Genomic DNA, 27,531 nt, shown 5'->3' on the forward strand with positions numbered 1-27,531 from the left:
ATTACAGAATAATCTACTAAAGTGAGAATTAAAAGCAAATTTCACATTTGAGGCCAGATTAGCAGAGTGGAACGAACGCATAACTGACTTTGGGAATTTTTCCAATTTGACTATTTTGACCTTAAATTTATCATTTAAAATCAAAATTCTCACTTTACTGAACAGGTTAGCTGTTGAATAGTTTAACGCTGGCCTATTTCAGCCTAAAATTTGCAATACCCATGCAAGATGACCATAAACCCTGTTTATGTGAATAAGACCTGACAGTTATTCCAATCGGTTAGGACTAGCAGTTAGCAAAAATCCTTATCATTATATTTCTGGCTTGTCCTTTCCCATTTCATTGTTGTGAAGAAAGAATTTAATAGACTTGTCACGTTTTATAGTCTATTATTACCCGAAGGTAAGAGTTTAACGAACCAGTACTTTTAAAGTATAAATAACAATCTACCCAGAGTCTCCTGAACTGGTCTATTTTCCTCGGTTTTAATTAACTTTTGTAACTCAGTTTTAATTAGCCGTGAATATACTCCAACAGTAAAATCCACTGTAAATCAGTTCTATAAGGGTTGGCGCCCAATCTGCCTCAATGAGGAAGCCAGAATCTTTAGGGAGAGCCAACTTACTAATTGTTCGGAGGTGTTAGCCGTTATTTATGGGGTATGAGTAATAATAATGATGACTTATGGAAATGGATACATTGAGGCTAGAATAAAATACTTTCCCTGGTCTTATTAAGAGATTATTCACTAAACAGTGTGACTGGTGGCAAATTATCTGAGTAGCTAAATTCTGGGTAAAATAGCCAAGCTGTTATTATAACGGAGATGACATTCTTCCAAATCGGCTATTTTGGTACCAATTTTTTTTTTCTCCTTTCACTAGAATTATCTGTTTATTAAATAAGCTCATTAGTAATTACTTAAGTCACCTGTCTTGTTCTCATGGTCTCTCCACATTCCCGTGCTACTTACCCCTCATATCAATTTTACATTCAGCAAATACACCAGTAGGTGATACCCCAGGTGTTCCCATTTCATCTTACACCTTAACCTCATGAAATTATTCTGAAATACTTTTGGACTGTTTCCGGCTTTAAAAACAATCCAAGGTGGGGGACACTCAAATGCTCAGTAAAATGACCTTTAACCAAAATAACTTGTAGGGCTCAGTTAACCTCTGTTTGGCCAACAACACAGCTTTGCAAGTAGTCGTGGTTATGTATGCATATATCCTTATATGTGTGTGTATTTATAGTATTTATAGTGAATATAAATACTTTAGATTCAATGAGATACACCTTTCTGGGTAGGAACCCCCTTTTCGCCAACTGAGTTCTTTGTGGCATAGATTCAACAAACTGTTGGGAAATTTAATTAGGGATACCGGTCCTTGTTGAAATGATAGCATCACACACTTTGAATAAACTATTCAAAAGAATGGTTTCCGCCAGTCCCGTTATATCATGTCAGTTCAGGTGAGTGATCTCTCATGAAGAGCTTAACCGCATCTATAAATATATTTTTTTTAGTTTTTAGGTTTTAGTTTTTTTTAGAGGACTTTCTATGAAGGACACCTGTATGTCTAAGTTACATATGTACGGTTATCAGTAACATTCCATTGGTTTCTACGGTGATTGCTCCCCTCTTACCATGTCATCCCAGTATAGCATATTATACCCATTTCTCAATGAAGAATATCTCGCTAGTTGGCAGTCGCAGTAGTAATCACGCTAACTTTAGAATATAACTGATTTGCATAAGAGTGCAAGCTTTCAAGACAACTTAGTCTTGTCTTACAACATTCTATCAAACTCAGTTTATTTATTATTTATTTATTACTGGTATTTATTAAGCACCTACATATTCCGCAGCGTTGTACAATTAGGGCAGAACGTACAATACACACAGAAACATACAAAAGGTAGGGAGGGCAGTCTATGAGCAATCTACGGCCACTTTCTTGCCCTATAGTGTCTCGCAACAATTTAAAGCCATTTTTTAAATTAGAAACCAATTGGGTTTACACAAAAGGTTTATCAGACTGCTAAAACTGAGCAGCTGTGGATACATTAATGTGCTATTCTTGTTTTACCTGTAGTTGCTTGATCACTTTTTTTGGCACAGTCTTCCTGTGTTCGTCACCAAATTAACATATCCAATAAGCCTCCAGTCTTTCACATTGTCCCGAACTATATAATGCTCATGTTTCAAACCCCCTAGATACCACACTGCTCCCATTCTCATGTCTGGACTGTTTGATGTTTACAGGAAGAAATATATTCCTGTAAAATATTTTAACACAAGTTCTGACTCACTGTCCTGAAATGTGGCTGCTGAAATCTTTGAAAGGAGAGGAGACCAACTAACTGTTTTATTACCTGATAAAATGTACTTACCTAAAAAAAAATAACAAAGACCTCAGACTGAACAAGTCAATATGCGTAGCGTAGAGGGGTTTATTAACTAAACAGCAGATTGTAGTGAATTTCAAAATTCAGGCCAGAATAATTCGTTTGGAAAAATTCCAACTCCACTAAATTCACAGTTCGGCTATTGTCTGAATTTTGTAAATTGATTTTTTTTCTTTTTTTTTTTTTTTTATTAGCCACTGTTTGCTGTTTAGTGGATAAACCCTAGAATATGTCATGAAATAAATTTGGCTCAATTTCAAATAAACTTTTCAAAGCCCCTAATTAAAACTCTGGTATGTTTGTGTCACTAGGATAACTGCAGTTTAACATTATATATCCAAGTTAACATCTAAGTAATTCAAATTGACTTATTTATTATAGGGAAAATAAGTGCACACATATGTAAATATATAACGCATGCATTCTATACTATATTGACTAAATATGAGTATAAATCTAATATCACCATATACTTAAAAGTAAATATTCATTTAAAAAAAAAAGTTTTTAAATTGTTAATTTACATACTGGATTTGTTAGCTTTTTTAGTTTAATTATTACTCACTTATGAAGTGCCAGCACAGAGCCCAATAATATAGACTTGCCTACTCAATGATTTCTGAATACCCGTCATGTAGCATTAATAGCTAATAGCTAATAGCTTGTCAGCTTCATATAAAAAAAATCCCCCAAGTTACTTAATATACCTGTAATTATGCTGTGCCATACATGCTTTAAATTGAAGACAGTTTGACAGCAAATCAGAAAACGTATTTTAAACGTAAGACACATTTTTATAAAAATATATACAAATGACGTTTCTTTCTCTCTTCTTGTTTAAGCATGTTATTAGTGCATGTAAAATATATGGTCCTTTATTTAGAGCTTTTGAACACCTTATACTTTTTATTCTCTTTATACGCTGCAATTTGATTGGCAAGGCATACTAGTCCTTGTTTTGTATATGCACAATTATTATACAATCATTTTAGGCAGACGATGCTGTATTTATAGGAAGGTATTTTAAAGTAAGCGAAATATTGGTTACTTTTAATTTTTGTGTATATGCTATTTTGTAGGTATACATAAGGTAGGCAAAAAGTTGGATTGTGGGATATACCCTTTTATAATGTACCATCACCCTTAATACTCTTAGCACTTGGAATTTACCCCCTATCTCCCAGATACTGAATGATATTTTGTAGCTATAAATATATATTCTAGAAGAAATCTCATGTATGTGGTCTGCATTGTGTTTTCTTTAATAAATCCAGAGCTGGTTGCCCCATTGACGAATTTAGGGCTTATAAAAAAAGGATAAACCTTTATCACATAATAAAATCTAGTCCTTTTTGCACTAGAGCAAGTATAGTATCGCATGCGAATAATAATTATTGCAGATCAAAGGATCTTCTCCAAATCTTGGCCTCCCAGGCTACAATATAAATATTTTCCTAAAACCATAATTTCACACTTTTTTCTAATGTGTTGGGTAATAGTTGTTGTGTAAACGTGTGACACCCAAAAAGGGCTTTATCAATCTGTTACTATGGCATGACTATGTATATGGTTAAAAAAAAAAAAAGTGGCCGGTTTGGTTTCTTGTGACGGGCGACTGTTTGTCTTTCATCCTGCAAGAAACGTACTTAAAATAATTATAGATTTTTGCAGCTCATTTGAGCTTAGCTCGAAAAATAATCTTTACCGCAAGCATGCCACTTAACCACTTCACTACCAGAAGAAGATTCGGCTTAATCTGTGGTTTCCTTTGGTTAGAAAAGTAAGATGTATAGTGACTCTTATTTCAATTATAGTGAGACATTTAAAAAAATAAGTATATATTGAGATGTAAGCTGTGCTGGCTATGTTATCCTACCCGGTTACATGGCTAGGTATGGTAATACCAAAAATTTTTAAATATGTAAATTAGACAAGCCCTCAAGGGATGAATATAATTGTAGATAATTTTCGATACGCTGCTGCCTATAAACTTTATATAGACTTAGTGGTTTATATACTAGAAAGGGAATTGCTCTAAGCCACTTTGTAGACCATGGTAGCAGATTTAAAAAAATTCTCTAACTTGGCAATATTAGAAATGTTTTCTAATTCGTTTATTTTGGCCTACATTTTACAAGTCAGTTGTCGATGATTCTGTAATTACGTATACGCTTTAATCAATTCACGAGTAGTCAGTGTGAGTGTGTTTGTGTGAAAGAGAAGAGTTCACTCTATGGTTCTAATATAGATTTAACATTTTATTAGGTGAGAATTAATTTTAGTTATCACGCAAAGACATACCGGCAAGTGGAAATGGAAAAAAATAAAATAAAAAACAGAACAAAAAACGTAGATAATGGATAACTTGGATAATGTTGTGTATGATAATTCAAGTCTTAACAGGTGTTTGGCAAGCAGAGCATTGCAATGCTTTGGAGCTGAAGGGGTTAATCCTTGTGAATCTATTGTACAGTGCTGCCGAATTTGTTGGCGCTTTATAAATGCCGTAGTCATAAAGAATATTTTGTTGTAGAGGTATACCTGTTGTTACAGTGAAACAAAAATGCAAATACAAAAGAAACCTGTCAGACTACATTAAGAGACTATGTGCATTACAATCAGTCCAAAAACAAAGGTGAACATATCTCATGGAGAAATAGTATGGGATAGCTGGTAATATAACCACTATTCAGGATTCAGAGATTTTTTTTGCCACTTTAGGTTTTTTGGCCTAAAAACTCAGTTTACTGAATAACTCACAGTCTTTTGACATTTGGCCTAACAAAAAATGTTAGATAGGAAGTGAAGAAACCAAATTATAAAATAACTCAAAATTAAATTTATGACTATAAATATATACATCTTTTTAGAAACTCTGATTTTTAGGTCCTCTATGCTATATATCAGTTGTGTCATTTAAGTGCCTACATCACTCTGCAAAAAATCTGTTTCTAGGAAATTAAAAATTCTAGGACTTTATTAACCCACTAACCATTTAAAAGCTGCTGTTACCGTAAACCCCTCTTTTCTAGATGGCTAACCCAGTACAGTGATCCAAGGGTTAACACAAGTGCGGTAATATTCAAACGACATGTAATACCGGATTGAAAACAGTATCCTTCCCCCCTCAAATCAAATTAAAGAGCAATCGAATTAAGAACAATTTAAAATATACTTGTTTTACATCCTTAAGGTCAATTCTTAGCTTTAGAGAAAATGTTTAGTTTTTATTAAATAAACCTCCCATGTTGAAATATTTGTTGCTGGGTTTTATTTTGTGCAAGAAAATATGCTTTTCTGTGAAAGTCTGAACAAATTAAAAAGTGATTTTGCAAACATACTGAAAGTATGTCACATGTCACATGTCGAGAGGACAAGAGAGACTCACATCCTGAATTAACTGGTGCGGGTTGTTCTTCACTAGGGTATCAAAAGCTAATTCGGTAGATCAGTCAGTGTATAATATGCTTTTTACTAACTGGAAAGAGCTTGAGTTCAGTAAAATGCAATTTGAACGATAGGAAAACAGCAAAAACAAACAAACAAAAAAACAAACAGATTAAACAGACAAAAAAATAAATATTATTTTCTGGGGGCGATTAGCAGATGACTTTGGGCTATCATTGCTTGATCTAATTAGAAAGGAATTGCAGGTCTTCATAAAATTTGTCGTTTTACACCTATTTCTTCCATTTAATATTCCTCTGTAGGTTGAAGTACAGTAATTACAGACAGCAAGCTTACTACTAATCCTGTAAGGCTGAACATATCAACAAAACACTGTCAGCCCACACAAGTCTCTGCTCGTCAGTTGGGTCTGTTTTCTTCGAGTTTGTGTACATTCAGCCTTTGCTAAAAAAAAAAAAAAAAAAAACCCTCTAAAAAGCATTGGACCATTTTTTTTTCCATCGCTTTAGATCTCTAATTTCTATTTTATGTCTGTGTCTTTTGAGAGACGAGGTATTTAGCTCAGTCTCTGAACTTCTAAAGTGTAGACTTTCAGGTTTTCATAGCCTTTTGTGAACCAGTTCCTGTTGGCGGCAATTCGTCCGTAAGAATTAAATACAAAACAGATCTTTACTGTGGCAGTACAGTTATGTTTGAGAGAGAACAGCTAATTTTAAATGAGCAGACAGTTTCTGAAAACGTGGCCACATTATTAATACGCCCAGGGGTCTATCCACTAAGCAGTGACTTGGTATGAGCTGACGTTTGAGGACCAGCTGAACAGCAAACTCAAGGCCCGAATTGTAGATGTAAAATCTTTTTTATACAGAATAAATCTTCATCTGTTTTTTTTTTATTCAAATATTTGTCGTAAAAAATGTTTAATTGCTGTTCCTTGAGATACATAGGTGTGTGTGTGCATGTATGTGTGACTGTATGTATGTGTTTATGTATGCACACATGCACGTCTACAGACAGAATGTGTATATAGCCACCTCTATCTCCCCATCCTTCTGTATATCTCTCTGTATCCATAAACATGTTAACAATGTAAAAATGAGTAATAATTATTTACTAAGACTGACCTGTTTTGGTTGAGCCTGCGGAATATGGTTTGCTCAAAGTTTGTGCTGTTTGGGAAATAATTTATAACAAAATAAAAAAAATAGCACATGCTGTAATAAATGGGGAGTAGGTACAGGAGAATGAGATATGTTTGAGCTAAATATATGAAATAATAACGTGACTGTGGTTTAGGGGAATAATTATGAATGTACGTATTTGTTTCTCTTTTTTACATTTTCCTGTAAGATTTATATTTTTTATATATAATATATATTGGTAAAGGTATTTAAAATAAAAAAAAATGGGGTGAAGTATAGCCTAAAAAAAAAAACCCTCTAGATTATTTAGATCAATTTGTTGCAGTAAAAATGTAAGACAGACTGCTCACTGTTTTCGAGGTTATATTTTATTTACATCATACCAACTGTATTTACACAGAAAGCCGGAAAATATACACGTTTTAAGGTAATGTTGCCTTCAGAAATATTGCTTGGTAACACACATAGCTAAACAAACCAATACCCGTGTATTATTGTTCAATTATAGTCCCGGCCACATGCGACAGTTATAACATTTTATTTCAAGACACTAATAAATTGCTTATAAGGATCTGATGAAATCTCGGAAAAATCCAAGATCCAAGGCGTACCGTAAAATAGAACTGTTATGGGAAAATTTTATTGATGGGAAGCAATTGCATCCTTTGCCTCTCTGGATAAACACCCGTGAAAATGGAAATGAGTGTAGATTTTTCACTGACTGCAAAATTGTTCATACACTTTGCATAATAACTACTTTTTATGTATTTGGATAGAAATGTGTTAATCAGTCAATGTGTTGTACCATCAGGACCAACTTTGCCACCATGCAAAATAATTTTATGGGTGGAGAACTTGTATTCCTGATGTCTAGGCTAAAAATCTCTCCTCAACCAACACTCCACTTTCTACTAAATACATTGTCTTCTCTGACTAAATCAGCTTGTTTTGTCCACAGGTTGTGGCATTAGGGGATATTCCAGATGGGACTTTGGTGACGGTGATGGCCGGGAATGATGAGAATTATTCAGCAGAACTTCGAAATGCAACAGCAGCTATGAAGAACCAAGTGGCTCGCTTTAATGATCTGAGATTCGTTGGGCGATCTGGAAGAGGTAATGGTATTATCAATGTAATATGAAGAATAATTATCACACGGTTAATAATGTCAAGATATATACTGTTAGTGCTAGACTCATGCAGGCTACTGAAAAGGTTAAAGAAAACCGGCTGTGGGTTTTCAGTAAACATTTACCTTGTAAATAATATGATATAAAGCTCAGTGCAGGTGTTAATGTGTATAACAGTGTAATGTTGTCTACAGACTACTTGTATTTAGAGCAGTTATCTATTCCACTATGCTTAAATGTCATAAGGAAGACTATAGTGTTAGTAATACATGTATTTCTTACGCTATAGAGCTCTGCTAACTACCTAGGCAACCCACCCCCCTCACCCCCTCCCCATTGGCAACAAATAGTTTTTACTTAAAAGACCACTATAGGCACTCAGATCACTTCAGCTCAATGAAGTGGTCTGGGTGCCAGGTCCAGCTAGGTTTAACCCTGCAGGCTGCAGCTGAAAAGATAGCAGTTTCAGAGATACTGCTATGCTTACACTGAGGGTTAATCCAGCCTCTTGTGACTGTCTCACTGACAGCCGCTAGAGGCGCTTCCGCGATTCTCACTGTGAAAATCACAGTGATAAGACACTGACGTCCATAGGAAAGCATTGAGTAATGCTTTCCTATGGGCGGTTTGAATGTGCGTGCGGCTCTTGCATTCGGCGCTGACTCGGCAGGGGGAGGAGGAGAGTTCCCCAGCGCTGAGAAAGCCCAGCGCTGGAGAGAGGTAAGTGGCTGAAAGGGTTTTAAACCCTCCAGCCCACCTGGAGGGGGGCCATGAGGGTGTGGGGGACCTAAGGACTACTTAGTGCCAGGCAAACGAGATTGTTTTCCTGGCATTATAGTGCTCCTTTAACGTTTAGCCCTCGCCATTCTGGTGTCTTTACTGATGCTCCGCCTCCCTGGCTGAGATCATAAAGATTGTTGTTTTTTTCCAAACAATACAAATCTTCTCTATAGGGCTAGTGCACATGCGCGTTAAATCACCACACCGTGCCAATCAAATGCTCCTTATGAGCGGAATTTGATTGAGACCCGAAGCGCCTCTGTTGGCTGTTCCTACAAAGTGGCAGTGCATTACATTGCATGGCAGAAAGGGCAGGGGTACTGCACCCACACCACTTCATTGAGATGAAGTGATCTGGGTGTACTTAGTGTCCCTTTAAGGGTTTTGCAGTTTGTAAATATGTAAAAAATATAAAAAGTACAATACATAGCAACTATGTTTTCTAAAGGTTTTAATCTTCATTTTATAAAATCATCGCCCCTACAAACTGTCATAAGAAATATATAGATCGCCTCTTAATTATGTTTACTGAATGTATTGTTTTTGTGTTACTGTTGCTTTAAAAGGTTCTAAAAACAGCATCTTAAATCATCCTATTCCAGTATAAGTCGCAGTGATGCACTGTGTAGTTTATGACCTTAATATACACAATGAGATCATCTGGTTGCCACTGAATTTGTTTGTTTTTATGTGCTTTGCAGACATTGCGAAACAGTTCATTGTACTTACTAGTCGTCCAGTTAGCAAAATCTATCTATCAGGATTTTCCGTTGAAGTCCTGAATTCCAGACAAAATACTTCGATGTAATCCTGCTTTTCATTAAGAGCTTGATATATTATAACATAAACATGGAAGGGACCCACTTACTAAACATTGAACCTTGTTCATTTACTGCTTCGTATACTGTAAAACAAATGGGTTTATTGAATAGATAGTCACTGAAAACCCGACCTGCAAAGCTCTTGGCAAAAATCTGATGATTTGGTAACATTTCCCTGCTCATCTATAGTCACAGTCTGTCTATTTAGCCAAACCAGGTTCTAAAGTGTGAATGTAAAGTGAATAAAAAGTGGATTTCCAATGTAAGGCCAGTGTAGCCAAGCTGAAAGTATACCGAAAATCACCTTGAACTCCCATTTTTTGAATAAGCCTGCGTGTTTTAACAGCACATTTCAGATCTCTACACTTTATTGATTAGTATGGAACGTACATATGGAACGGGCCTATTCATTAAACAGTGCACTAAGGGCTTTATATCGTATAATGCAGATTATAAAGTAGCATATTCACTAAGCAATGTCGCCTATTCATCAAATTCACCATGTCAAGTCTGACTTTATTCTCACAGGGAAGCCCCTCTAGTGGTTGTCAGTATGACAGATATTAGAGGTGTGTGTAACCCTGCAGTGTAAGCATTTTAGCTTCTAAAAAAAACTGCACCATTTTACGTTATAGGATTAAAACTACAGCCCACTGCATTCAGACCACTTCAGCGAGATGAAGTGGTCTGGGTGCTCTTAGTGGCTCTTTAAATAGACATTTTGTTTGTTTTTAAAAAAGAATACAGGTAGCCCGAGCTGCAGAGATCTAAGAGAGTGATTTTTATATAGAATGGTCAGGGTTATATTCTCACTATAGTAGAAACATACTTCCCAACTGCCCTGAATTTTGTAGAATATTCCCAGTTTTGGGACTCCCTCCATCATGTGGGCCCCAGAGAAATAACAGTACGTGCATGTTTTTACTACTGCATGTGGTCAGATTAGCTCACTTTGTACAGGTAATAGGATTACCACATTTTGCATGATTTCATGGACACAGTATCGCTTCATTGTGCTAATGGAGAGCACATGAAAAGGGCTGCCCTGCAGTTCGTGTTATTCAGCAGTGAATAAAATTAACTAACCGTGCCAGCTCTTTCCAGATTCCTCCTTGAGTCAACAACCAGTTTCCCTCCTGTAGCTTATTAATGGTATATTCTGAAGGGCAGAACTTTTCATTTGCAGTCCATCAGAATGTTGAAAAGATGTGGGTCCTGGAAAACAGGGTGGATCTATTAACCAAAGTTTGCTAAAGTACTTGGCAATTTTACTGCAATGAAGTATTTTAACATTTGCTTCTGCAAGGAAATCTTTTTTAATATAAATTGTAAATCCGTTGAAGCAGAGTACGATCAAGTACTTCAACGTGCTTACTAAGTTACTAAATGTAACAGGACACGGCAAACCGGCACATAAGGTAGAGAGGGCCCTGCTCACAGATTTACACAGTGATTATAGTCTGCAAAATGAACTGACAATTTGCAATAAGAAAGCACTGACGTGTAGATTGCATGATTTAGCCCACATGCTAGAACCATTTAGTCATATTGCAGAGGCGTCAAGGTGACTTCACAAATATCTTGAGGACACGGATTCAAGTGATTGGCATTTGCACAGCAGCTCATGTAGTATTTTATTTATTTATTATAAAATATTTTACCAGGATGGATACATTGAGATTTCTCTCGTTTTCAAGTATGTCCCGGGTGCACAAAAAATTGCATTGTTACAAAAGGATACAATATTAAAAAAAACACAACATACAAACAATATATATATATATATACATACACACACATATAAATTTAACATATAACAGGTGATAAATATATTCAACCATGACACCTTCAAACTACATTCATGGTGACAGCTTTTGTGGTTAAATCATTTTACAAATTGAATACGCTTACTACACAGCGCTTGCAACCCAAGCTGTAGAATAGCTTGTGCTTGTGAAAGAATCTAGTACGTGTTGTGAAAACTCAACCCTGTGTGATACAAAGTGCTAATTCCTGCATTGGGTGACTGCATTGTAGACATGCTTGTGTAAGTCAGAATCCTCAGTACAGTGTGTTACAATGTCTATACAACGTGATCAAGTCATTTTTCATTTCTATCTGCACATTTACTGATTGAGTGACAATGGCACCACATCAGAGGTAGGTTGTGTATAGACAGTGGGAGTTCCTTGCTTTAATAAAAGTTTGTTTGATCAGACAACAGCTTGCGAATATGCGAATATTAACATTACCACAAAATTCAATATAATAATTATTGCAAATACCTAAAATAAACACCTTCAAATCCTTATATGACTTGGCTTGCTTTTTGTTCCCAAGACCACAGGGGAAAACAAAACATTGCCTAAATATAATTAAATAAATATAGGGGTGTATTTACCAAAGGTTTGAAATGCTAATTGGAGATTTCCAGTTTCCAATTCAGCTGACATTTTCCAACCAGTTTGATATACCTTTAAAGGGACACTATGGCTTTAGGAATGTAAATCTGCATTGGGATTCTGATGTGCATGCGTGGTGAGCGTTGTGCACATCAAAAGAAAATGCTTTTCTGTGAACTACAGCCAGACTGATTTTCCTCTCACACCTCACCCCTCTGTCAGTCCTTACATTGGCTTCCTGTATCCTATAGGAGTCAATTTTAAAGTGCTAACCCATAACTATAAAGCATTGATCATTTCTAGCCCCTCTTATATCTCATCACAGATCCATAGGATCCCTTCTCGGTCTCTCCGCTCTGCCCTTGACCTTCTCCTGTCCGCTGCTCGCACCGGTACAGCCAACTCATGCATGCAGGACTTCTCGTGGGCGGCTCCCTTCCTATGGAATAGCCTGCCTACAGCCATCAGACTCTCCCCTAGTCTTCAATCGTTTAATAAGTGCCTTAAAACCCATTTCTTTAGGAAAGCTTATGGCCTCCCAGAGTAACCTCTACCTCACATACCTGTCTCTTGCTCTCTCCTATAGGGCAGTGCTTTACTCTCTCCTCCAGCTCTGCTTCTCTCCCACCTTATTTGATTGCTATTTCATGTCCTAATGTGTTTTACACCCCACCTCCTATAGACTGTAAGCTTGTTTGAGCAGAGCCCTCTTCATCCTATCGTTCCTGTAAGTTTTCTTGTAATTGTCCTATTTATAGTTACATCCCCCCCTCTCATAATATTGTAAAGCGCTACAGAATCTGTTGGCGCTATATAAATGGCGATAATAATAATAATAATAGCTGCTGCATTATGTGACCATGTTTTTTCTCGGTCAGTGCAGTGGACGCACTATTGGCTGTCTGGAAGAATATTACAGTTTCTAAGAAAACTGCAGTGTTTTACAGTGACAAGACCACTGCACCCAGACCACGTCATTGAGATGAAGTGGTCTGGGTGTCTTCACTGTTGCTTTAAGTGACACATCACATGCTGCTCTGATGTTTTCCACTGAACATGTGGTTTTTTGTTTTTTTTAAACCATCATTACATTTAAGAACTGTCCACGGTGACTTATTAGCAGTAAGTGGGTATTGCCTGCTGTGCAGTGTAATTGAAATGATCACTCCCAAAGTAAACTAGGGTCGTTCTGGCTAAATCATGTCGTCACACAGATGGCTGTTTTAGAGGCATAGTGGAAGCTTTACCAGATCCGGTCAGATTGTGAGTGTCACCATGAAAATGGCCACAATGTTAACAATTATGTATATATTTAAAAACACATCTTCATATAGCTAGTCACTTAAAAAATATTTATAAATCAAAAAAGAGGCCAATTAACTAGCGGTGAATTAAGTAGTCATAAAAGGGGGAGGGGGATATTGTGCACATCTTGTATTAAATGGGTTAAAAGAGGGTTAACGTGTCCCCCCCCCCCACCGAATTTTTAGAATGTTCTCAAACACAGCCGTTGGAATAAGCCCCTCCTCCCTTTGCATGTTCCTGCAGCTTCCTGTTTTGTAAACCGCAACAGGTTTGCAACCACAAACACTTGTATAACAAAAGAGGAATAACTGTATAGCAAAAACAGAAAAACATGATGTAATATCACTAAAGTTATAACTGTTGCTTGTCAACAAGACTGGACTAAACTGCTGCTATATTCCTTAGTGTCTTGGTAACCGAGTGAGAACAGCTAGCCACAATCCGACCTCTCAGAGATACACAAATTAAATCGATACTTCATTGACTTTACCACCCAGCCACACATTTCGGATGCATTAGGGAGATAAAGCAAAAAAAAAAACAATTCTCCCCAATAAATGTCCACGTTTTGCAGGAAATCTATACATTCTGTTTCATCTGCAGTTATGTCCTCTTCTTTCGCGAACTGGTCTCAGCCAATCCTCGTTTCCCATAAACTGCATTCCATGATAGTTTACTTGACAGGTGAATACAGAATTCAGTAAGTGGCCACACAGATGTCACATCTTATGTGCAGGACGAGGTACATCACCCCCTTGTAAACTTTATTTTCTCCGTCTGTATTGTGATAGCATAGCAGCAGAGGTGGGGGAGAGCCTCCCACATACCCCCCACCTACCCCCCAATATGCTAGACATGTTTGTTAAAGAACATTAATATGGTTTGACAATAAACTGCGATATGATACTCGCATAATCCTTCCACCAGAAAGGCTACAATAAGCGATAGTGGTTATAGTGTGTAAAATGACTCTTTAAGTGGACCTGTCATATTTCAACTACCGTAATTCATTTATCTGACAGTGTATTTGTATTAGAAACATTTTTTTCTGTTAGCTTGTAATGTTTTTTTTTGTTAAGTTATAGCTGCGGAAGCGTCGGTCTTCCTGATATCCCCACTAAAGGCAATCACAGAGACATGGCACCCAGACCACTTTATGCTATTCTTTAAAGTCATTTGGGTGCCTACAGAGACTGCCTTTAAATACTTAGAAGAAGAAAAACAGAACATGGAGACATTACAAATTCAAATATTATTTTTAATAATGGGTGCTTACATGTACCCCAATTAACACTCTTTAACAAATATGGGTAATAAAGGGGGACTTTTACATAAATTAATAAACAGCCTTGTCCACACCATTTTAAATACCATAAAGTGACGCAAGAGAAAACGCATTTTAAATGTGGCAAGAGGTATTAATATGATGTTGCCTGCCATTATTTTCCTCTTACAGCTTGGTGGCATGACTTTATGGGACACATTTATCTCAAACTAAAGTACTGCGATGATACCCTGTCTGTAAGGGTTAATAAAATTCACAAGGGCGTTAAGTACGAAGTAGATGTGATGATTCCCATATCTAAAGCGGAAACATCCGAAGATGTTAGATAAATAAGCCTGCTTCCTCTTCTAGAAAACAAATCATCTTGTTTATTAAGATCCAGTAAAATGACTTTTGTTTGTAAGGCTTAAGGAGTAATGTTGACAAATACATGTTAATTTCCATAGAACTGCTGAGTCTCACTTCCCTTTTAACGATTAGAGACAACACAAAAAGTCTGCAGAACATTACATTAGGCCATGACCCTCAACTGTAGTTTAGAGTCAGGTTGGTTGATAGTAGCTAACACACAACACACTAATCCTCTCCAATGTCCCTGCTTTCTGACAATACTGCACAGTCTGTTTAATTTAGAATTTCTTATCTCTTTTAATAGACTTCGAGAGCAGGCATGAAGTTCAATTAACAGAGCAGTTGATAAAAAGTAAAATGTCTAAAGCAAGTTAACATCTGCTTGAAAATTTAAAAAAAAATTCACGCAGGCTGTGTGAGTCACAGCCAGGGGAGGTGTGGCTAGGGCTGCATAGACAGAAACAAATGTGATTTAACTCTTAAATGGCAGTGAATTGAGCAGTGAGACTGCAGGGACGTGATCTATACACCAAAACTACTTCATTAAACTAAAGTTGTTTTGATGCCTATAGTGTCCCTTTAATAATTATTGACATCTTTACAGCTCCTTCTAAACTGGCATATCCATAAAAATCGTCCTGGTCAGGTGTGCCCAAATATCACAACTTAATTCAGAGCAAATACTTTTCCGGCCAGATGGTGGCACGAGACATTATTGACGTCCTGTACAATGCTTTATCAATAAGACAGTTTATCAATAAGACAGTTTGTCAAAGGGGCAGATTTAGAAGCAATGTAAGAAAGATAATTTTCCAATTTCCGGAGTATTCTGTGCTTTGGCCAGAGTTTGTCCTAGTGTTTTTGCATACAACTACATCATTTTCAAGATGATATATTGCAATATATTACGTATACAGGGATATTTATTAAAGTGAGAATTTAAAGTTCAAATTCAAGGTAAATATAACCGTACAAGACACATTCTCTAAGTCAGCTATGCTTCCAGGTCAGCTTCTTTGGCCTTACATTTAAAATCCACTTGGAATTCTTACCTTAGGGAATAGCCCTGATCATTTTTAAAAAGCAAGTTTCACTTTGTTAAATTATTGTTGAACTTGCCTTTTAAATGTGCATTAGCGTTCCAGGGGATGATAGGCAAAGAGCCTGCAGTATTTGGGTGGCTGTTAACAAAACAAGTTTGAAGTAGGGAATTCAAAGAATTTCAAATTTTAAACTAAAAATGCTGAATTGAAATCATAGCTGACTTGAAGAATTTTTCCAGTTTTCTAATTTGTCCTAAAATTTTAAATTTATACTGAGCATCTGAATATTCACACTTTAGTGTAAACTGTGAGAGTATTTAAATCATGTATCGATGATGAACCGGTGAGAGTGAAAGAAGGAAGGAAGGGTGAGAGAGAAATGTAATATTAATAGTGATAAAATAGAAAAAGCAACACAATTAGCGGAGGGAGGCGGGAGAGAGCATTCTGCTTGCAAGGGGGAAGACTAGCACGTCTGACGCTAGCACGCTGTGCACGCTAACAACCAACGCAAAATATGCACAAAATTGACATTAGGCAGTTTGGAACAGAGTTCTGGACTGCCAATGTCTGGTGTGCTTGGGGTGCAACTAGCCCTCAACACATACAGACTCCTACAACCATAACCACTTCAATTCACCAAAGTGGTTGGAGTAACCCTTTGAGTATACCTTTAAGCAATTGTAAAATAACAACAACAACAAAAAAACAAATTAAATTGTCTGGATCTCTGTTGCCCCCTATCTTTGCTAAAACGGGCAGGAGCTCTGGAATTAAACTTTATAATTCAGTAAAGCACCGAACAGCTAGCACAGGTAAAAATATCCACTACATCTGACTGACAGTTTGGAACATTCAGGGTTAATTTAGTTAATGTCCCCTTTGCTCTGCCTTATACTGAGTTAGTGACTAAATTATTCTCACAATGCTGTGCTGTTTTCCTAAGGTGTTAGCTGTTTGCCTTTCAATGCATGAATTACAATGTTCTGTTACTGTGTTTGCATAAACACTGGATTAAGTCTAATGTGTCTGGTTTCTTAAGAAATTCAATGTTACACACATTTTTTTCTTTCAAACTTAGGACCGAATACAATAGCTTTCTATATTTCATTTAACCACTTCTGGAATTCTAGAAATATGTAACGCCACAAATCAGTTTTAATCTCCGCAAACATGAAACCATATTTTATTTATAACATGCCCTTAAACTGAATAAGTCAATTAATTTCCATCAGATATTGATATAGGCCGCAAATACACTAAAATATAATATAATAATATAAACACCTAATTTATCCTGAGACGAGTTAGTGTATTTTTCCACTCATTTTTCCCCGAATGGTTTAATGGTGGGGACTAGTGGTATTTACTATGAAAAATAATTCACATTCAGCTGAGAACCACATTATTTTTGCCTGAAAATGTAACATAATTGTACCTGCATAAAAAATAACATAAAAAAAAACATAAACATAAAACATAAAAAAAAAACAAAAAAACATATACGGTATATATAATATATTATATTATTAGGGTCGATAATTACGTTATAGAACAAAACCATAGAACAGAAAACATGACTTGGAGGAATTTATCAGTTAGGCTATTTGTATTTTTGCCTCAAACCTGAAATCCCAGATAAATCACAATTTAGTGACTAACTCTCGAAATGTCAAGTTAGAACCTTTTTAGATACGGCACGATAAGACATTCTTTACGCACTTCTTTGCCAAACAGAGAAAATGATTAACCGGAGTAATATTGTAACGCGTGCTGAGTGCTTTTACAAAGAAAATGACAGCTGTGTCACGGTATTTTTTTTCAGAAATTGACATCTGACAGGTTTTATGAAAAGCATATGTGAAGCATTTTTAACAGGTGCATTCTGTGCTCCTCTTAAATAGTCGTTTCCACTTAAATAATAATATACATTATGGTACCCATATAAAACTCTGATGGCATTTATACAGGCATCTGTGCATTCAACTGGGAAGAAAATAAAGGGACACTATAGGCACCCAGACCACTTCATCTCATCGTCCCTGTCCCCTTTACCCTGCAGCTGAAAATATAGCAGTTTTAGGGACACTGCCCTGTTTATATTGCAGACTGCCACTACTACTGCCACTACCAGACAGCCACTAGAGACGCTTCCTGCCGTATCACAGAGTTTAAGTCCATGAAATGACGCTGGACGTCCTCACGCTTGAGGACGTCCAGCATTTTGCAAAATCTCATATGACAGCATTGATTGAATGCATTCCTATGGGGAAGGCCTAATGCACGCGCAGCTCTCACCGCGCATGCGTATTAATTTCCCTCTTGTGACGATGTTAGATGGGGCAGAGATGGAGCCAGCGCCTTGGGACATTTGTATTCCTAACACTATAGTGTTCCTTTAAACTGACAAAAAAAAAAGTACATATTCAGAAATATAAAATAGTTAGAAAAAACTGTGGCATTCTGGCTGTCAATATACCACAATCTGGTGTTTAGTCAATAGTCTTTGCTTTATTTTATATGCATTACTAAGCACAATAGAGATATAAAACTCATTTATCTAGGCTATTGTAAGGAACACAGCAGGTACCATAACCACTTCAATATATTGCCTAAGGCCTGTAGGTGCCAGGTCCCACATCAATGCTAAACAGTTTACTCACCATTTAGCGTTTACAGACTTTAGGCACCATCATCACTGCAATGACTTGAGACATCATTTAGTGAATAAGGACCACTTTCTTTTTTGACAGTTCTTGATTATCTCTACTTTAATTGTTTACAATAAGCACTGCCAGTTCTGAACATGGAGTTTCAAAGTGAAAAGCGTAATTTATGAATCTTCCTTATAAATGGCTGTGCATGCTTAGATTTCATTTTATTTGAAATAATGATTTTAGTAGCTTATTTCCGTAACTTTTTGCAGAAAAAAAAGTTACTTTTTGCCTTAGTATGTGAATACACCTTTAATTGGCCAAAATTGAAGAATTATTACAAAATCTAATTTTCAATGTTTTGGTCACCATTGAAATTCCGTGCCATGTGTGCTACATTGTAATTGTGAAATGATTCCGTTCCCATCATGCTTTGCTGTCTGTTTGCAGCTCCCTTGTCATTAGGTATTGGTTAGAGGCGCTGAGGCTTGCAAGCCCTGTGTGATGTAATGATCAAGTCTGAGGATAGATGTTGGGTTTACCGCAGATTAATACAATAGACTGAAACTGTGTGTTTGTTCTGTGTGTAATATTTGTCTTAGAATAATGCTGGCTCACTGCATTTCAGACACGAGTGCCAGTGTAAAATAACCACTAATTTGAATATGGAAGGTTTTTTTCTTCTCCTTTGTCTGTGAGCCACGTCTGTGGTCTCTGAAACCACCATTTCTTCTTCCAGTGTGTACGACACGGTTCATCCTCTTTAAAGACAGATAATTACACTGCGGGGCACTATATTTCAGTCAACAATGTTACTTCATGTTCGTGTAAAATGTTAATTAACCACACCAATCTTTATCAACAGTTCTCTCAGTATATGCACATATCCATATTAAAGTGCCTGCTTTTATATAGCTTCTTAGAAATGTTCAATAATCGCGTATTTTATTTAAAATACATTCCATGAGCTTGCCACTGCTCCTACGGTACATATATATTCCTATGGAAAATATTTTAAATAAAACACACGGCTGGTAATAGCCTAAAGATTGTTCTACTTATGTTAATTAATCAGTTCTACGCGTACCTCTCTCCTTGGTTTTTGTCAATCCGAGTTAGGGTCCTGTGATGGGGAGAGCTGCTTTAGACAGGCATTGGTCAGACTTCCAAAATACAGAACAAGAACATTCGAAGGGGTACAGCACAAGGACACTACTGTGACCAATTGATACAGTGTACTACTGTACACTTCATTCTAAACCGGTTTCATAATTTTTAAAATCACTTATCGTAAAATAATGAGATACAAAATGTTGAATATAGTCATATGTTGGATAGCCTGATAAATATAGAGAGATTTATAATAGTGAAGTATGAATTATACTCTTCAGCTGGCTCACTCTCTCCAGCAGCCCCAGCAAAGCCCTACTTATCTCTAAAATTATGGCGGCAGCCGCAATTGGCAGGACCAGCTGAAGGTCTGGAGCGGTGGCTCCAGGCCAGGATCCAAGCAGGGTTTTTAACAGGAGTTTGACTCCCATTACAGACAGTGAAAAGTTAAGCCTTCGGTTGGGTGGCCTCAGAGCAAGACGTGCTGCGTTCATCCAATGGAGGACGTGGGTACGTCAAGGACAGCTAGTTTTAGTCAAACCTCTAACAAAAAAAACAAAATGTGTGACCAAGAACCTAAGACAGTCCGTGCAGCCTAATAGAAGCATAATCACAACATTATGATGCAAAATCTGTTAAATCTTTTAACTGACTCTTTCACTGTTTCTAAATCTGAATGATTTCAGTTGAAATTCTTGCTGTGTTTTCCTCTGCCGACTCTCATTGACTGAACGTGCGCCCTATTTGCTCCGTATGTTTCTCAGTTATTTTAACAGATAACATAAGCTACACAGTCTGTTCCTATAAGGATGAAGTGGAAAGCACTGATTGTATTGGCATGTTCCTGTTGAATCTTGGCTTTGAAGTAAACTTCTAAAAAAAAGCCATCTCCCTGCTGTTTTATGAATAACCCGATGGTTGCAGACAGTGTAGCCCTGTGCAGACCTAGGGAGACGGAGACCTGTGTTTTTCTCTACCAGACAGCTCGGAAAGAGAGCAGCAGACTGTTACTGGCTTGTTGCCAAAACTACAACCATTCATGTCAAGTTCAACAAGCTACTGGCAAAACCGGCTTGTCTTCCTCCCAGACCACCCAACTGAGGCTTAACCTCTTCATTGTCAGCCAAACCTCCAAAACAATGCTAGTCTATGGAGGATTATTGACTTAAAATGTAAAACATTAAAATAGATAAAACTCTTTAAAAAAAAAAAAAAAAAACATTGCAGTCTATTGTGAAAAACAGTGGTTCTTGCCTTTATTGACAGGAATCCGTATTATGTACCTGACATCAACTTGGCTACCCATTCTTTAACTGTAATGTATATCAAAATCAAAACTAATTCAGAAAAACATGACCCTTCCACACTGTGTCAGTGTTATAACGGTCCGCAGTGCACCAATAAGCAGGCTATGATGCTACAGGATACAGTAAGCAGTTTAATGTGGGCACTTGCATGTGGTCGAAACCTGATGTTGTGTCCGTTGCAGAAGATGAGGACCAACAGGAAAGGTTTGGGTACCCAATCTTTACTCCTTCTTTCTGATCAAGGGATTCACAATCACTTCTTGGGAAACTGTCTATAGTCTGGTTTCGTTGTTGATTGATAACCTGAGTTGTCCATTTGGCCACTTTTATGACTGAAACAAAGTATAGACCACCGGAGATTGTTCGGAGTTCCATTGGTAATGCTATCGAGAGTGAGTCTGAGCTTGTAAAAAAAAAAATTCCGTGTAAGCAGATCAGTTTTGCCTTTGGTATTAATAAGGCCCTATTGACTTTGTCATGAAATTGAAAATTTATTCTGGTCATTATTTATGAATGTTACTGGCAAATTGTACACTGTATGCATTTAAAAAATCTTTTTGTTTAAGTTTAGTGTTGGGTTTTTTTCTTTAGTTTTTATAATATTTTTTTTCCTCATGTTTGTGTTAGAAGATGAAGATTTAAAGATTATCTTTTGTTGGGAAATTTTGTGTCCGTCCGCCAGCTGGTTGTGAGTGGTGGGGGTTGTACAGAACCACATACATACTGCGCATATTACGTGATCAATCTTTTAACTGAACAGGTTATGTAGCTTCAAAGGACCCACGTTTCCTTTTCTAATTCACCTCTTATATGGAAACGCTTTCTTCTTTCATAGCTTAAGGGCCTGTAATTTATTGCTTGGGGATAAAATGTGAATGAGACATTCTTTCGGTTATTACAAAATGCTATGTTACATTCAGTAGTCAAGGTCAGGGAGGGATGGGTGGATGGATGGATATCCATCCATCGCTGACCTTGGCTACTGAATGTAATATATATAGATATTTTGGTGTGTAGATAACTATATATAGGTAGGTAGATTAGTAGGTACATAAATACAGATGGGTAGTTATATAAATGATTGATAAGACATAATTTGTTACTAGTGCTGGTAATTCTGACATACTATAAATTGTTATCATTTTATAAATAAATTGTTATAATTCATAAGCAATAATTGAAAGACCATTTTTTTGTCCTTTTTTAAATCTAGATTTTTTTTGGTCCATAATTTGCAGCTGAAATTCTTTAGCTGACGATCCTTACCCATTGCTGTGAATTTTAACAAAGAACTTAATATTTAATCTCTTTTTTCCTTTGAAAATGGAATGGGATGTAAGCAGGAAACACGATGCACAGTCAGTGATATGGAAGATTATTTTAAGTGGCTACTTTTGTAAAACAAGCATATAGTTTGTACAACATGTTAGTGGCAAGGACTCCGTATTCATGTACAAGTCATGACACAACCTGGACTAATTTCTAGGTATCTGTTCCCCTTTTAAGAATTTCCCTTTAAGTTTAAGCACGGTGGGGTGATGTCTCCCGAGGGGTCGCAAATCTTCCATTGATGGAAATAAAATGGAAAACTCCAATCGGTTCACATTGACATATCTCATCGTAATGTAACATGGGATTTCTTCTGTATCTTCAGCCATAGAAATCAATGCACTTTCACGCTTTAAAACAAACGCGGCTTTCGATGGAAAGTATAGTCAGAGAGCTTTATTGATTCAAAGTAAAAATTAAAAAAAGACTGACGATATCAAGGACACAAAAATATTGCATAGAGTAAAGCAGCTTCATGACTTTTACGTGCATAGGCAGAGAATGATAGAACATTGTAGGAAACAAAATACGTAATAGCTTCACAAAAATACTGGTGGCATTCGTTTTTAATTAGATTTTACCTTTTGGTAGTTTCTTACCCTATAGGGTTTATTTACTAATCTGGGAACTATTGGGAATTGGAATCTAAAACTGCACTTCAGCTCACAGCCAGGGCCAGATTAATATAGGGGTTATTGAAGCTGAAGCTCCAGGCCAATGTATTGCAAAAGCCTAAAGGTTGCTGGACGGGTTGGTTTTTTTGTGATCTGCTGCTGCACAAAATGCTGGGTGCTATATTCCTAGCATGTGGACAGGGAGGAACTAATGGAACGTAAAGTGTTCAAAATATCTTTCTATCAACTTTATATGTTAATCTCTATCTGGTCTGTGTCCTGATTAGCAACTGGGACGATGGAAATGGGTCCTAGATCTACACATAGGGGTGAACTATCTCTTCACCAAGCTCATTGCATGCAGACCTTCTGTACCCCAAAGGATGAATTCCCAGTGCCCATTTACCCATAGAATGAATTCCATTGAATTCCCGGTGTCAATGTGCCATTTACCCATATGATGGATTTCCAGTGCCCATTTACCCATAGGATGAATTCCATTGAATTCCCGGTGTCAATGTGCCATTTACCCATATGATGAATTCCCAGTGCCCATTTATCCATAGGATGAATTCCATTGAATTCCCGGTGTCAATGTGCCATTTACCCATATGTAGAATTCCCAGTGCCCGTTTACCCATAGGATGAATTCCATTGAATTCCCTGTGTCACTGTGCCATTTACCCATATGATGGATTCCCTGTGTCATTCTGCCATTTACCCATATGATGAGTTCCATGTGCCCCGTTACCCATAAGATGAATTCCCTGTGCCCCATGACCCATATGATGTGACCCCTTCAGTCCCTTGTTTATTTAACAAATGTATCTTTCTCAGTCTGTTTGAAGATTTTATAGGCTTACAAAATGTCCAGTTTATAAATGCACACATGCCTGCAAAGTTTAATTGTAGATTGAGGTCAGGCATATGACATCAGGCCTATTGAAGCTGAGAGAAATATACAGCTGGGGTCTCTGGAGCCTCTAATCTCGCTCTGCACATGCTGCCTGCATGCAATGGGAGTAAAAGTCCACACAGCGCCATTGAGATGACATGGGGGTTATTTATAAAGATTTGTGAATTGCAAAAGTGGAGCAATAACAGGAAACATGTCATTGGTTTCCATGGAGACTGCTCTATATTAAGTATATTAAGGCCTGCTCTATATTAAGTATATTAAGGCCATTGAGCAGGGCCCTCAATCCCTCTGCTCCTGTGTTAGTCCACCCATTGTACAGCGCTACAGAACTTGTTGGCGCTTTATAAATAATAATAATTACCGTATTATCCCGGGAAATACTCTTTGTAAATAATGCCCATTGTGTCTTTAGAAGGGTTACCCTTCTACCTCTACTTCATGAAAAAACTCACGCGTACACATTGTCTGAAATAAAACCATATTATGTGTCATATTCTGAGTAGTAAAAACCTAACAAAAACAACTCTAAATAAATACATCATTGTGTTAACGCATTTATGTAACTTATTACGTAATTGAACAATATCATGGAAAGTATATATAATATGCTGGAGAACTATAAACAAAAGGATTATTTTATTGCACAAATGAGAATCCTCTCATTTTTCCAAACTTACTCAGATTTGAAAGTGCAGACACATCCGATTAACATTTATCATATCAGAGCTCCATTTGGACTATGTCCAACATCTCCACTATAGTGCTTTATAGATAAAAACAGGTAGCAGCACGTTATCTAATACCAATTAGCATCTGCGAGAATACAGAAAGTGATCAGTTTTACATTTTCATGCTAAAACTTTGTTTTCCCTTTCTTGAATGTAAACATTAGCATAAAATTAAAACATTGTTGTACGTGTATTTGGCTGCACTACTGAGAAATGTATCTACCTTTCAGGCAGGGGCAGACTGACAACTCGTACATATATTCCCAGATATTGTGTATGGGGTCGTCAAAGGATGCTACACTCTGGAAAATTGATCAGCTGCCTCCCTAGTATCGCCTCTGATTTGTATTTTCCCCTGAGATGTTGTTGAGAGTGTGCCTGCTGCAGATCTGATGTGCTCGAAGTTCGAAGCGGGAGAGATCTTAGTTGAATGATCTAAAAAAACTTTTTTTACATTCCACAGCTGTCTGTTCAGAGGGAAGCGCCACGGTAAAAATATCTTGTTGTTTTCAGTGTCAGTGTCTCGCATGGAGCCTGAGGACACGAACGGAAGATGCCTGCTGTTACATGTGTCTTTTGCCCTAAATACATCAGTTTTTGTCACCTTTTTAGGACACTTTCCTAAACCAGCAACCTAAATCGACTTTGATTTTTAATCTCATCACAACCCACCTTCAATCCACTAATAAGTCTTACCTTGCCCCAATGACAAGAGCCTTATTATTAATATACGTATTCTTTGTCTTCCTAACCAGTTTCTTCACATTTTGAGGAAAATGGCACAAACAACCTTTTCTTCTCATCACGACAACAACCCATTTCAGTCCTTACATTATCAAAGCAGTCTACAGCTCTCACATGCAGAACTTCCGCTAGATTACCCAATGCTGTGTAAGGCCTACTCTGCCCTATTTTTAGTATTATTATTATTATTTATATAGCGCCAACAAATTCCGCGGCGCTGTACAAACTATACAAACATAAAAATACGCCATAATGATAAGTATCATCCAATATATATTTTGCTGAAGCTGGTAATTATCTTAGAAACACCATAGACCCCTATATTTAGACCCTGACCCTTAATTTTTAATAATGGCATCTGCTTCATTTAACCCCTTAAGGACCAAACTTCTGGAATAAAAGGGAATCATGACATGTCTCACACGTCATGTGTCCTTAAGGGGTTAAAAGGACATGTAGCTGTGTTTACAAATACTTAAGACAGTTATTGTCTCTTGCTGGATCCCCACTCTCATGATTCTGTACCTACCAATATGCTGAATTGGATGTTGGCTAGGACAGAATTATGGGGGATGTAGTTCAGCAACAACCAGAAAGTAAATGTTAGATATCCTTTTTGATTTACATTATAAAATTAGTTTTCTAACACCTTCATGGAGAATTGGGAAAATTAATTACTTTTCAGAGTCAGTTATTTTGGTGTAATGTGTGATTCCCTGATAAATGTTTCACTGTCCCTGATTTATTGAATAGCCCTACTTATTAAAGGCTTTATGAAGCTCCTACGACTGCAACTCCCACTATTCTCAGCGAGTTTACTGCCATCTCCATTATGAAACATGCCAACTTTTAATGACCAGCTTCGGAGTGCCAGATTTGCTTTGAAAGAAATGTCTTGTGAATTCTTATCTGATCCTCCTAAATTTTTCGTAATCCTACCCACTTAACAGCAGATTTCCAAATATGCAGTCATAGCACATCCTGGTATTAACGTTTCAGGCTAAATTATTTTTGAAAAAAACAAAAACCACATTGATCCGTGCGCTTCATGGGAAAGAAGTATATACAGCGTTTGTGTCCAACCCCTTTATACAAACATTTATGAACAGCAAATATTTATGATTCACACAGATATCTAGCATTTTCTAAATAAGTATTACCTAATCATGCATTTGTATTGGCTAATTGCCACAAAGGAGGGGCACCAAGTATTTATCCATTCTTCATCACCATTTCTGTCACCTCCACCCTGTATGCTGTGCAGAAGATAGTGTTACCCCACAGGGCATCTGAGGCCTTAATTTTATACACTTGGGATGGTCGTCAACTTCCCAGTGCACTGAGAGGACAACTATTTTCTATCACATTTTAATAGAATCTTGTTATATTTATCGATTTCAAATGCAGTTCTAATTGTTTTATTTTAGGGGTCTGTTAACTAAACAGTGTGGAGGGGGGTGGGATAACAACTAACTTGGATTTAATATGCAATTCTCCTATGACAGTTTACATTTGAAAGGTTGATTTTAAAAATAATCAGAGCTCGCTGTTTAGTAAATAAACCCTTTAAGGTTGACACTTAGATATTGCAGTCCGCTACAGCTGGAGTGCTGAGAATTGCTGACTCCTGCAGTAGTTATTTGATGTATGTGCACCAGAATGAGTTCTGTTCACGAAGGGCTGTGCCCTTATACTGTCACGATTACAATGCTCGGTATTTTTAATTACTGGTTTAATGGCCATTTTTTGAAAGTGAATCAGCTGTTTCGGTCTAAATTTTGCACTTTGAAAAATTCGGATTAACTCATCATAACTCACAGTTTAGGTAATAAAGCCCCGTTTCGTAAAGAGGGTGCTGTGATTAAGTCATGTTACTTTGTGTCATTCAGGTGGTGTAAGGTTAGATTTTATTCTACGTAAAATTTTTCTAGCCTTGTTAGTAAAATCACAAAATTTAAAAAGTAAAAATGTCTATTGCTCAGATTACTGGGCCCTTCTTCCAATGCTGGGACAGTCTCCTTGTAGCAGCTGATCCTCCTCTGATTA

At 36.9% G+C, this 27,531-nt stretch overlaps 1 protein-coding gene across 2 annotated transcripts in view; it reads left to right on the forward strand.

Annotated features, from left to right (window-relative positions):
- RUNX1 (RUNX family transcription factor 1) overlaps positions 1-27,531 on the forward strand; it is an 88,769-nt gene that overhangs the window by 1,937 nt on the left and 59,301 nt on the right. For both annotated transcript variants that reach the window (XM_063447473.1, XM_063447482.1), the window contains exon 2: positions 7,922-8,078. In XM_063447473.1, the coding sequence (XP_063303543.1) occupies positions 7,922-8,078 (157 nt within the window). The remainder of the gene's footprint in view (positions 1-7,921; positions 8,079-27,531) is intronic.

Source organism: Pelobates fuscus, chromosome 1, assembly GCF_036172605.1.
Source record: "Pelobates fuscus isolate aPelFus1 chromosome 1, aPelFus1.pri, whole genome shotgun sequence".
Classification (NCBI taxonomy): domain Eukaryota; kingdom Metazoa; phylum Chordata; class Amphibia; order Anura; family Pelobatidae; genus Pelobates; species Pelobates fuscus.